The 14,047-nt window shown below is 33.0% G+C and overlaps 1 protein-coding gene across 4 annotated transcripts in view; it reads left to right on the top strand.

Annotated features, from left to right (window-relative positions):
* Positions 1 to 14,047, top strand: part of ANKRD13C (ankyrin repeat domain 13C) — an 88,319-nt gene that overhangs the window by 37,580 nt on the left and 36,692 nt on the right. For all 4 annotated transcript variants that reach the window (XM_014867259.3, XM_070486583.1, XM_070486582.1 and 1 more), the window contains exons 4-6: positions 4,720 to 4,805; positions 6,004 to 6,049; positions 10,530 to 10,596. In XM_014867259.3, the coding sequence (XP_014722745.1) occupies positions 4,720 to 4,805; positions 6,004 to 6,049; positions 10,530 to 10,596 (199 nt within the window). The remainder of the gene's footprint in view (positions 1 to 4,719; positions 4,806 to 6,003; positions 6,050 to 10,529; positions 10,597 to 14,047) is intronic.

Below are 14,047 nucleotides of genomic sequence, written 5' to 3'. Positions count from 1 at the left end.
AGAAGAAGGAAAGAGAAAGTTTAAATGAGTTGTGGTTAATTGGAGTTCGTCGTTTGAGTTTTTGTATGAATTCTAATAGCATCCAAATCCTCTAAAGCTAATTTTATCTTCATTATCAATCAGTGTTAATGAGATTCTTATGACATGGGAGTACAAATACTGATCCCCCCAAAACATACTTGTAATTTTGTATAATTGCATTCTGAATGTTTGTTTCTACTTCCATAAGAAAGTTTGAGTTGATGTTATTTTTAGTGTGACATCTCATAGAACAAGAATCTCTTTGCATATATTACTATACTATATATATAGTTGTTGTCACTACCCATTTAATAATGTTTGGTCATTTTAACATAATTTTCTGTTATTTACTGAATGCCTTCCATCAGTTACAGTATATTTAGTTGGTGAAAAAAATGTATGGCTTCTACTTTTTATTAAGATACTTTTTTTATCTAGGAAATGAGTTCTTTCTATTCTTTATATTCAGCAGAGGTCTGTTTCAATTTGAAGGCAAGGTAGATTAAATAAAGATTTATTAAAGTATTTGAGCTTGGAGTGGAGAAGAATTATAAAAAGAATTCTACTACATTTGGGTAAAGTAGCTTTGATATTAAAGTTAAATTATAACAAACATGAAGGTAAGCTAGATTCATATAAATTTGAATCCATAAAGAACCTTAATGATTATTGGTTATTGATTCTCAGACTGTTTGAATTTCACAGACCAGAAAAATATTTTATTTGAGGATTGATGTAGAGTAGCTAACTTTTTCATTTTAACATATAAGAACTTCAAAAAAAGATAACTGCTTTCTTCTGCACTCACCATTTCATTAAAAAAAGACATTTTCAACCCAAAATAGTAGGAAGAGTAGTCCTTAAATTGAAAAAAAAGTATATAATTTAAAAGAAAAAACCTGGAGCCAGCCCAGTGGCGCAGCGGTTAAGTGCGCACGTTCCGCTTCAGTGGCCCGGGGTTCACTGGCTCGGGTCCTGGGTGCGGACATGGCACAGCTTGGCACACCATGCTGTGGTAGGCGTCCCACGTATAAAGTAGAGGAAGATGGCCATGGATGTTAGCTCAGGGCCAGGCTTCCTCAATAAAAAGAGGAGGATTGGTGGCAGCAGTTAGCTCAGGGCTAATCTTCCTCAAAAAAAAAAAAAAGAAAAGAAAAGAAAAAACTTCACCCTAGTTCCCAGTTTTTTTATTTTGCTGCATATCACCGGACTTGAACAATTGAGCACTGAAATGTAGACTTTTATATTTGGGAACTACTGACCTGGGTCACAGAGCTAGAGTGTAATTGAGACTAGGTCCTGTGTTCCCTGACTTCTGTGTCCCAGCCTCTTCTATTCCAAAAGACTTCTAGTAATTTAAACACTGCTCTTTGACTTTTGGCTTTTTAAAATATATTGGGGCTTTAGTTAGACCTGTGGTTAAAACTAAGAATAAGTCCTGCTGTTTTTCATATTCTTCCCTGGGCTTTTCCTAATTTGGCCTATGTGGACAAAACAAATCTGATCCAAGCTTTTGCTACTGTCGTCTTTTCTGTCTTTTTTTCACTTTCTGCTTCTGTATTCCACGTAAGGCTTTAAGTAGTTTATAAGAATGCATACTGTAAAATAATAAAAATAATAGTACTTTTATGTATATGTACGTATATATATGTATATGAAGCGTATCAGGACCAGGAGGAAATCAGTATGTATTGATATATGCATTTTTTCCCTTAATGCACATTTTTCCATTTTCTTATCTTTGCTAGGTTAATTTCATTCAGTTCTAATATTTTCCCTTATTTCAATAAATGTTAGGCATTGACTGATTTTTGCTAGTCCGTTTTAAACCTTCATTCTAATAAAGAACAATTACATTTACCTAATTGCAGGCATAGTAGTAAGCAATTTATATTGAGCTTTTACAGTAGCTCTCTCTATATAAAACTCTGTAGATAGTAGATTTTTCTTTATTCTTACTTGAAAAATGAAAAAAAGAGACTGAAGTTTAGGGAAATAAAGTGACTTGTCCACACTTACACACAGCTAATAAACAGTAAAGTTGGGGTTTACACTTAGGCCATGTGTGTAACTTGAGAAAACGCTGCAAGGGCTTCAGGTTTTCTTAGATTCAGAAGTTCTTTTCATAGACAATAGGATTCATTTTTGTATTTCTCATGTGATGTTGGTGGTATGTGAGAGTACAACCTCTACTGAAAAAAGAACAGATACACCTGGTAAGAATTGCAGATAATTACATTTTTAGTACAGTAGTATCCAATGGGATTTTTGAGATCTGCTGTCTTTGGGATCTTGTAGGTCAGTGTTAAAGCAGGACATTGTATCATCTGACTGAGGTTCATAAATCTTGGCTCAGTCAGGTAAATCCTTACTGATAATTAAAAAGTAGCAAAACCAGTGTGAATATGTTATAAGCTGATGTTGAGGTATCTCTTCCCAGTTTTCCTTGGGGATCAAGGAAGTTTTTACTAACTTATTCACAATACCTATATCTATATATATCACTGTATCATAAGCCAGTGGTGTTTTCTAAGCGTGGTGAAATATAATAATAGGGAATTTTTGGGAATATAATAATTAAAATAACAATGGGTAGGCCCATTATTGTTGGGGTAGTGAAAGAGTGGAACAGATTTTTGTTCACTTTTATTCTCAAGGGGTGGTGTGTTTTGATGATTTGTTTTTTATTTTTGGGTTTGATGGGTAGGAGTGTTTTGAAATTTTTAATTGAAATACAATGAATAGTGTTATGATTATTGATTTAATATTAATAAATCATGTTGATGCATCCAATTGTGGCATATCACTAAGGAGAGATTCAGACTCTCAGTCTTTAACTTAAAAGGTTAATGCTGTTTAGCTTCTTAGTGATTTTATAGCACTGATGCAGATCATTTTTTGAAACATTTTGGTGGGACTAATTCAGTGACAATGGGCATAAAGCTATGGTTTGACCCACAAATTTCTGAGCATTGACCAGAGTACAGTCCTGGTTGTGAGGCTACGATGGTTGTTTGGTTTAGGTGCCCTAAGATGGCATCTGTTTTTAGGCCTAAGGAGGGAACATCTCATGAGTGTAGGACGTCTTCAGATGAGACTAACATTCGGATAGTTATTTCTATAGGCAGGACTACTCGGTTGTCGACTTCTAGAAGTCAAAGTTCTCCTGGTTTTAGGTCTGATGTAGGGATTATGTAAGAGTCAAAGCTTAGGTCTCCGTAGTCTGCATACTCATAGCTTTAGTATCATTGGTGGCCTATTGTTTTAATGGTTAAAGATGGATTATTGATTTCATCTATTATGTAGAGGATTCCTAATGATGGCAGGGCAATTAGAATTAGAATAGCTGGCAGGATAGTTCAAGTGGTTTCTACTTTTTGGGCCTCCATAGTGCTTGTATGGGTTCATTTAGTTGTTAGTATTGATGAAATAATGTACAATACTAGAGAGCTAATTAAGAATACAATTATTAGTGTATGGTCGTGGAAGTGGAGGAGTTCTTCTATGATAGGGGATGTTGCGTCTTGAAATCCTAGTTGGAAGGGGTAAGCCATAGAGGTATATAGGGGTTTAACCTATAACTTAACTTTGACAAAGTTGTGTAATTTTTACTAGTACCTAGTTTTATTGAAAAGACATAATGGTTATGATATTGGCTTGAAACCAGTTAGAGGGGATTCGATTCCTTCCTTCCTTATTTTAGATTCACATAGGTAGGTTCTTTGAATGTATGCTATGGTGGAGGGCATCCGTGTAATCATTCGAGGTTAGTAGTAGTTAATTCTACTGTTGACACCTCTTGTTTAGATGCAAATGCTTCTCAAATTATGAAGAGCGTTAGTATCGCTGCTGTGGGTGAGATGAAAGATCCTGTAGATGAGATAGTATTTCCTGTTGTGTATGCGTCTGGATAGTCCGAGTAGCGTCGTGGTATTCCTGAGAGACCGAGAAAGTGTTGTGGGAAGAAAGTTTTGTTGACGCCTATGAATATAATTGTGAAATGAATTTTTGCTCGGTTTGGGTTGAGTGTATAACCTGAGAATAGAGGGAATCAGTGGACAAATCCCCCTATAATAGCGAAGTCTGCTCCTATCGATAAAACCTAGTGAAAATGTGCTGTACTACATAGTAAGTAGCGTGAAGTACAATATCTAGGGATGAATTGGCCATATGATTCCTGTTAGGCCTCCTACTGTGAATAAGAAAATGAAGCCCAGGGCTCATAATATTGCTGGTGATCATTTAATATTTCCTCCATGAAGAGTTGCTAGTCAGCTGAATACTTTTACACCAGATGGGATAGCAATAATTATAGTGGCTGATGTAAAATATGCTAAAGAATAGGATCCCCTCCTCCTGCAGGGTCAAAGAAAGCAGTGTTTAGGTTACGATCTGTAAGTAGTATGGTAATATCTGCTGCTAAGACTGGGATTGCCAGTAGGAGAAGTACTTCTGTGATAAGAACAGATCAAACGAACAATGGTGTTTGCTATTGGGACTGGCGGTTTCACGTTACTGATTGTGGTGATGAAATTGATGGAGCCTGAGATTGAAGCTACACCAGCTAGATGGAGAGAGAAAATGGTTAAGTCAACAGAAGCTCCTTAGTTCTTATATACATTTTTTATTGAGGTGTAATGGACAATTAGCACAGTGAAATTTATTTTAAATTAAAATTTTTTTTTATTTAAACTTTAGTTACAGCTCTTTTAAGGAAGCTTAAGCAGCAGTCCAGGGAAAGTGTTGAAGAAAAACGACCTCGATTATTAAAAGCCCTGAAAGAGGTAAGCCATATTTCCTTGCTGATTTTGCAACTAAAGAGTAATTGTATGTGTACTTTTAAGAATTTTTTTAATAGAGTATAATTTCTTACTGATTATTGAGTCAAGAAATGATAAAATTTCTGCTTGAATTAAGCAATAATGACCTAAGAAAATTCTCTGATTATAATGTATAAATGTAATCTTATGGGAAGTGCCATTTAGTTTGAACTAGGAAGGTAGATAAAGAATTATTGCTTTCAATCAGTAAGAGCTCTAAGAAAAAAGGAGATAAATCATAATTAATGGCAATAGTTTTCCTTTGTCCTTTGGACTGGATGGAAGATTCTCTAAGAGCTGAAGCCGCTGCTGCTAGCAGGAACAGTTTGCGTTTTCTTTATATAACAAAACTCTTTTTGTCTGTCTTGCTTCATAATGGTAAGAACTGGGTGTGCTGGTACAGAAAGGGAGAGAGGTTTGTTTTTGTTATTTCTTCCTCTGTACTTTTGATGCCTGAAAGAACTGTGGGAGAAAAACAGAGCTATCATGACGAATATGTCTTCTTTTAGATGTGCTTTTGTTTTTCACTTGTGAGATCTCAAGAGATAAATTTTTTTTGAGAATATTTGATCATAATTCCCTTAACAGTTACAGTCTTTGGTGTGTAGCTTCTAATTTATGAAATAAAAATTTTCTCTATAGATCTCATATGATAACGTATTATTCCAGATTTAGTAAATTTATGTTATCACTTTATAGAAAAAAAGTTTTTATTGCAGTGGGTGATTTTTTTAGACCATTATGAGACTACGCAAATAATTATTTTGGATGTCATTTTTTATAACACTTCTAAAGTTATTAACTATTTTTACAAGAATACTTATTTTGGTTATGGTGAGAAATGGAATATTTATTGATGCAAATCTAAATGATTGTCAGTTTCAGATATGTTCCTGTGTGATTAAAATGTTCTTATAAAATATATAGTGGTGTGTATTTTCCCTTGGAGACAAGTGTAGTAATGTGTGCTACTGTAATGTTTTATTTTAAGTAATAACCATATTTTTTTCTTTCTCCAACTCCAAACATTGAATTATTCCCTATTCCTGTCATTAGACCTTTAATGATAACAGATTCTTTTTTAAAAAAAGCAAACTATTATGTAGATATAAGAGCTGTTAACGAGGGTGCATTCAGTAATTATTTCTATTTCATTTCTCAGCTAGGTGACTTTTATCTAGAACTTCACTGGGATTTTCAAAGCTGGGGTAAGAATGTGCTATGTTTTGCTATAAAATATGTATGCATACAGAAATACCAGTGCAAAAATTACTGTTATCTAGAAGTGTTATCACAAATTTGATACTTGCCCTCAGCAAAATTAAATAGTTTTCATCATGTTGTACATAAGGGTTACAAAGCTCTGTAGTAATACTTAATTATCCTAACGTGATTAGTAACTTTCATAATTCTTATTTTTAAGATTGAAAATTGTCTTAAGGTTTTTTTTAACAAAATGCAGGTTTAAATATGATTACAATTTAATATAAGGAATTTTCAGAGAGAAGAGAAGAATAATTATGGAATTATTAGATTAGTGAATTTAAGGAACTTCAAAATACAGTGCTTAGAACCCTGAATGTGAAGAATTTTGTTAACATTATTTACTTTTGTATATTTTATCGTCTTTCAATCATTTTTGCCAATTTTATTGCATACTTTATAGCCACTGTCTTAACATACTATTTGGTTGCACACTGTTCCAGTTATTTATGAAGCACCTGAATTGCTAGATATTTTACAGTCATTTATTGATTTACCTTAGCAAGCTAAGTGTTTTCCCTCCCCATTTTAAACATGAGTCCACTTAAGGAGAAAACCTTCATGTCCAAATTGGAAGTTTGATCCTAATGACCTTTGCTTTACTAACTAAACAACTACAAAAACAACCAAATTTTGTTTTTTTTTAAAAAAATTTTTGTTCAAATATAATCTATATCTAGGTTTGCATATAATGAGTTTACATGTGTTTTTCAAAGCATCTGAATTATTTCTTACGATGTAATGATATTTGAATGCTAAGTGATATTTATCCCCCAAATAATCATAAAAATAAATCATAAAATAATTATAAAAATAAATCAGATATTTCCAACTATAGAAGCCATTGTATACGTTTCATGTGAATACTTTCAAACCCTTTTGAGTGCTTACAAAACTGTGTGTGTGTATGTACACACAAATACATATCTATAGCCCAGCATTAGTTTTTTTTAAATGGGATCATACTATTATGTAATTATACAGTTTGTCATTATTACTTTGTGTATCTTAATTATCTTACCATATTTGTTCATGAGGAAATACTTTATTTTTTTAACAGCTGCAGAATACTGTACAGCATGGATGATTAAGATTTTCTGAATATAAAGTTTTAATCCCTAAATGTAATCAGTTCTTTCCAACATTGTTACAGCTCTAACTCATAAGGCTAGTTTTGGCTCCATCAAAATCACACATGATTTTGTTACTCTGATAGGCCTACTTTGCCTGTATGTTTTATATATCTTTCAGAAGTCCCGGGGTCCTAGAACACTGAGAGAAAAAGAGTTTTGTAGTAGCTTTGTGTAATAAAATAGCTCCAACTCAGAATGGTCTGAAGCCTGAATACTAGTTTTTCACCTCATGTTTTTCCATCTGTAGAGACACCAAGTCCTACTTGGTGATCTTAAACTGAGGTTGTCCCTTGAGTATATTGGCTCTTTAACTGATTCTCTTAGTAATTGTTAGTGGTTTGAATTCTAAAATAGTCAATTTATCTTGCTGAGCAAAATGTTTTAAAATATTTTAAAAGTGACATTTCAGTAATATGAAGTAATAGAAATGGACATTAATCACTCCTGAAATTGTGCATATGTCTATAAATACATTATAAATGTTGCATAATCAAATTTGTGATGCAACCACTCAGGTACTTGTTGAAAGTATCGCTTCTTTGAAAACTTGACTTTGATACAAAACGTAAGCCATGTGTTTTATTGTTGATAAAGGATTTTACTGATTTCATGTCAAAACTATTAACATCTCATGGTTAGAAGTCATGTAATTCTAAAAACTAAAACTCATTGACTAGATTTAGCTTAGATACTTTGGATTTAAAAACACTGGATAATCTCTATTATTAGATTCGATTATCAAGGTTTTTTTCTAGAGTAGGCATGTTTCTTCCCCTTGTCAAAACCCCTAATTTAAAAACAAAAAAAGCAACCCAGAAATAAGGGGAGGCTAAGAAATATTGAGAATCCAGGGTTCAGTTTAATCTAGGAGTAGTGGAGCATGCACACTCTTCTCTTCCCTATTCTGCTGCATTCAGCGTTTGGCTGAAAGTAGCCTCAGACCTGGTTAATGGCAAGCCTGAAGGCAACTAACCTATTCCGGCTTGGGTTTTTAGGTATCAAAAAGCTTTGAGTTGGAATCAGAAGTCCTGGTTCATAACTATTAGACATGGCAAATCACACAACTTTTCAGAGCTTCAATATATTCGTTTTTAAAATGGGGACAATAATAACTGCTCTGTCTGTTGCAGACTTTGGTTTTGGTGTGGATGAAGTGAAATGTTTTTTAAGGAAGCCCTTTATACACTGTAAAGTGTTAAATAATTTATAGTATACTGACTACTTCAAATTTAGTGTTGTGCATATGACACATTTCAGCAGAAAAACTAATCGCTTTTTATTTCTTTATCTCATAATCTACAGAATATCCATCCTGTATTTGGGACTGTTATTTGCATATCATAGATGCAAAACATTAGGCCTAGAAACTCTTCTTAAAATCAGGGAGTAAGTGATAGCAAACCCAAAATTAAAATTGAGAAACTCTTCATTTTTCAGCTCAGTGAATTATGCTATCTTTGGAGTACTGTGTTAGAATCTCAGATTATGCTGAGATAAGATATAGAGAGCTTAATTGTTCAATTTACATGGGGGAGGTAAAAGTCGTCACAGAATTGGGACAATGCAAATTGCTCTATTTTTGGAATGCATTAGAATCTAGCAGAAATCTTTTTTTGCTCGATACTTCTTCTTTCTTTTTTTTCTTAACTTTTGCTTCTCAATCTCCAAGCTTCTTTTTTTTCATATCCTGTTTATTGTTTTACATAGACAAGGTTAACATCTTTAAATGTTCTTCAGAAACATTATTTTCAATTACTACAAGCATATTCTACAATTCTCCTTGTTTTATTTCTAAGTGGCTTTTTTCTTTACTGCATTAGATTATTTTCTTGGGATTTATTTGTGAAATAATTTTTGAAATGATTTATGAAAAATTACTTCCAAGCTTCTTATTTTCTCTCTGCTTTCCTCTCTTCCTCCTTTTCTGATTTTTGATAATCAGATTCAGATTTTGATATGATTCTAAATTTTTTTTTTTTAGGTTACCATAGTAATTCAAAAGATGTAATAAATTAAGCTAAATGAAATTAACTTAGAGTTCTGTCTTCTGATCATCTTTTTCATGCTATACCAAATATTTCAGGACAGGAAAACTCGGTCTCAATTAATGAGCATGAAAGAAGAGCTTTGATCATTTACATCTATACTATTACTGTTCCTCTCAACTTCCAGTGTTTCATATAAGGAAACATTTTATCAGAAAATGATTTTTTTATATTTTTTGACTAGGGTTAACTCTTAGTTGGTATTCCCTCTGTGCAGTAAAATTTCTTATTTTTGTGCAATAAAATGTCTAGAAAACTATCTTCAATGCTAGAAATCATTTTGGATTAAATGACCTTGAAGGAGTTAAAAAAGGCATTGATATAGTAGGTGTACCTTTAATGTTACATAGAAAATATTGATGCTTTTGAAAAAGTTAACTGAAAAACTAGGCTTTCATTTTCTCAAAAGTCTTTGTTTCTTTCTAACCTAGTTTGACTTATCACCTTTTTTTAAAACACTGGATATTGTAAAATATACATGTAATATATCTTATACACACACTTATCATACGCATGTACATGTGATATGATCTTAATTTCAAGAATTTTGAGTTTGACATTTTTTTTGTATGTGGTAGTTTATTATAGCCTGTTATACAGATTTATTCATCCATAAGATAACTTGTATTTCCCTACAATATAGCAGATAGTAAATAATAAAAAACAATCAGAATATAGCTTATGATATGAATAAGAGCAACACTGGAATGTATAAAACTATAGGTAAATAGTATGATTCCATTTTATAGATTTTGAAACTGAGGTCCAGTGAGCTTAAGTAGCCAAAGTTACATATTTGGGATTTAAACTCATATTCAACTGCTTAGCTTTAAAGTGTCTCTTTCTACTATACACATTACTTTCCTGCTATTTAATCATATTATATTTAAAGGATGAGATGGGATCCAGGTCCATCTGGTTACCACCATAGGGCACTGTTTTCTTATCTGTAATAATATCCTGCAATATGTACCTAAGAGTGGCATCATATCAACTCTGCTACTCTTGTATGTGTTTATGGGTGGTTGGATAGGGGTCCAGTGTGGTGGGTGATTACAATTAAATAGTAGACATTTGAAGTTGCTCAGAATTGCTTTATATATTAAGTGGAAAAGTACAATTTTAAAGGAAATTATTACAATTTCCATGAATTAGTAAAATGTTTACATTATTCTTCTAATTTAAAAATTTGTAACACCTTAGAACTTTAGGTGGTTATCTTTTACCTTTTCTTTTTAAAAATACAGTGCCTTTGCTTTCCCGAATTCTGCCTTCTGATGCATGTAAAATATACAAACAAGGTATCAATATCAGGTAAGGTGATTTGATTTTTTTCTGAGTAACAGAAAATTGAGATTTAGAGGAAGCTTTTCTTTCTGTAGTAATATCTTACATTTAGATGTAGTATTTTATAACTTAAACATACTTTAAAATATTCACAATATTTTATCTCATTTGAGACCTACTACAGATCAGCAACCAAAGGCATATTGTTTTGACAAAAACAAAGTATTATTCTTATTCAACTACAGACGATCTAGAAGGCAGACTGTGAAGGTCATGATATAATGCTGAGAAGATTTAGGATGGTCATCTGCCTAATCCTGGCTTTTTAAGGAATAATGGACACATAAGGAAGACCCAACTCTTGTCCTTTTCTTCTCCATCCCCCTTCTACCCTTCCCCATCTAATTACCCATCCATGCCTCTGTCCATTCGTCTATTCACTTATCTATCCATTCTAGTGGAACACTTTAAGGCTAATTTTAATTTTCTTCTATTCCCTTTTAAAACTAAGATTGATGTTTGGATCTGATGGAAAATCTGTTTTTACTGATTTCAGAATTTTACTTCTATCATTCCTTAGATCTTTAGCTTTATATTAATATAGGTATGTTTATAAGTTAAATGTATGAAGGCCATATATAATGCTAGTAAATATGCCAACTAACATAGATATACGTATGTATTACTACATTTATAAATTATATATCTAAAAAATTTTTTATATCTATGTCTTTATATATTTCCAGAATATTAATTTGGATATGTAAGGGTCTAGAACTAGAAATAATCTTGAGAGATTATCTCATATAATCTCTTCATTTTATAGATGATAAAGTTCAGAGAAGTGAAGTGATTTTTACAAGAGCATATTGCGAATTAGTGGCTGAGCCAGGACCTCTGACTTCCAGTCAGTTCTTACCATGTCACAAGGCAGGAATTTAAAAAAATCAACCTCTTTACGAGATTTATTATGCAATATGTTGAATTACAGTGAAGAGGTAACCTTTAGTTGGAAGTGAGTTCTAGGGTAGTTATTCTCAAGCAATAGAATTTGATTAAGATAGAAGTTTCTGGGTTTTGTTTTTAAAAAATAACCACCTCAGATGTTTCTAATTGTGAAAGTGCTCATGCACATTAAATTCATGATCATTATAGAAACCTTGGAAAATATAGAAAAATGTAGAAGAAAAACTAGGAAAGGATTTAATAATGGTGTAGATTTAATTCAGCAGCCTATTGTTAGCAATATAGTACGGTTTCATCAAAGAATTATCAACTTAAAAATGTGTAATGTGAGTGCTTGCCAAAGGTGGTAGTTAATGTAGGAGAATAGTATTATCTTCCATGTGCTACTTTAAAAAATGGTTGGTTTTAGTTCTGTTTGATTCTTAGATTTAGGAAAAAAGGAACTTCTTTCTTTTAAAAAATTGTTTCACATTAATATATGACTTTTAAAAGTAAATGATATGATGCATATTTCATAACAAATATAGATAATAATACCACAAAATGGTTAAAATAGAGACATGAGAATAAAAGCCTGAAGGAGAATAGTTGTGTCAGAGAATGTAGGTTGAGGGGAAGCTACTGTAATTTAGCAAGAGACTCAGACCTGGGGCTTACCAGCAGCTGAAGATGAGGAGAAAGGTGGTAGGTTCTAAAGCTCTCTTCCCAAGGAGGCTTTACCAGATTAATGGAGAGGCTAGCTTTTAGGATGGATGGCAAAGGTTTTTTTACATAGATGACAAGAATCTATTTAAGGAAAAAAAACCTGTTAACATTAAATAAAAACTTTCAAATTTGAACATCATGAGATGATTAGTTTTTTTAAAAATCACTTCAAATGAAGTTGAATTTTAAATTATGTCCAAGGAAATCTTTAAAGTTTGCTTGTATCTCGTGACAGCCATGTGATCATTTAAAATATCTTCTCTGATCTCAAGGAGAAATTAATACTTTAGTAGGAATTGGAAAATATGAGCAACTTTATTGTTGAGAATACTAACAAATACTTTCACTATTAATATTAGTAATGATGAGGTAATGTGTAACAACTGAGTGAAATGATCATGCAAACTTTGCCTCGTTTCAGGCTTTTGTCTCAAGGGAAGGCTCTGTTTCCTTTTTCTGTGTTACTTGGCATTTTTCAAGTTTTTATCTCAAAAAGAATATTTTTCTATTCAAATTTTTGCATTGGTATAAAGAAGTTTTTGTTCTTCTTGGATAACTACATAGCAAAAATAGAAAATATTACATGGAAAATAAAAAATATTTAGGCTCATAGGCTTAAAGTCAAGACTAGTTAATACCTTAAAAAAGCATCATGATAAATTATATCATTATAAGTATTGTGATACAGCTTAGTAGGCCATCTAATATGTCAGGGATATTGCAGAAGATGTATTAGATAGTTCTCTTTCAGCTGCAAATTATAAAAACACAAGTGAAATAAAAATTGACTTTATTACAGATTTTAGGTGTGACTAGATCTAAGAACTCAAATGTCACCATGTCAGTCTGTCTTTGTCTCTCTGTCTCTTTGTGCATCTCTTCCCTCACTATTCCCACCCCCACCCCTTGCAGCCCACTACCATCCACCCAGAATGGGCAAGAAGGGAAGGAGGCAGAAGACTGTACTGGCCCATTTCTTCTTTTATGTGGGGTGTAGAGTTCCTTGGTAGCTGAAGCTTGGAGTCCAAATAGGCCACTTATATCAAATGATCTGTTCCTTTTTGACACTGTCAGTAGCCTGCATTTTATAGAGGTAAGGGACGAGCCCCTTTTATTAGCATTATTTTCTCTTATCCCACATGTACAAGCAATAGCAGGATGTGTTTAGTGTATAGTAGTAGGCACTAGAATTGGACCAGGAGCTAGAATTCAGCTATAAGGTAGCAGGCAGGGTTCACTCCTATGGGAGTTGGTGACTTGCTCTATTTGGCACTTCTTGATTTCATTCTGAGGGATGTGTATATTTTACATGGCTCAGCAAAGAGCCCCTTATATGTCAGGTAACGTACTTCCCTGTTTGCTCTGGGTCATTTCTGTTGTCCTGGTAAAACTATTAATAGTATCACCTTCACTTTTAAAAGGTATTAGTTTTGGTGATAAATTATATGTAACCCTAGTTATTCTTTTGATAACAGCATGTGAGATATGTTTCATTTCTCAGCTTTTTCTGTGTAGGAAAACCAAGAATGCCCACTTACTTTGCCTTGTCTGGTATGAGAACTGAAAAACCTACAAAGTAATGAATACATATAGTTGTCTTCGAAACTCAGTAGCCAGGGTGGGTCTCTCACAAAGAGTTAAAGCACTTCCCTTTGGTGTGATCAGCATTTCTTAACAGCTGGGTCAACCCATTTCTTAGATTAAGGACTGTGTTTTCAGCAGCCAGTCAGAGAGATCCTGATGTGGTGATCTCCTACGAAGCCTTGTGCGAGATTAAAGCACTTCAGGGTACTTGGAAACTTTTCCA

This window comes from Equus asinus, chromosome 16 (assembly GCF_041296235.1).
Source record: "Equus asinus isolate D_3611 breed Donkey chromosome 16, EquAss-T2T_v2, whole genome shotgun sequence".
NCBI lineage: Eukaryota > Metazoa > Chordata > Mammalia > Perissodactyla > Equidae > Equus > Equus asinus.
This window is presented reverse-complemented; position numbering and strand designations above follow the sequence as displayed.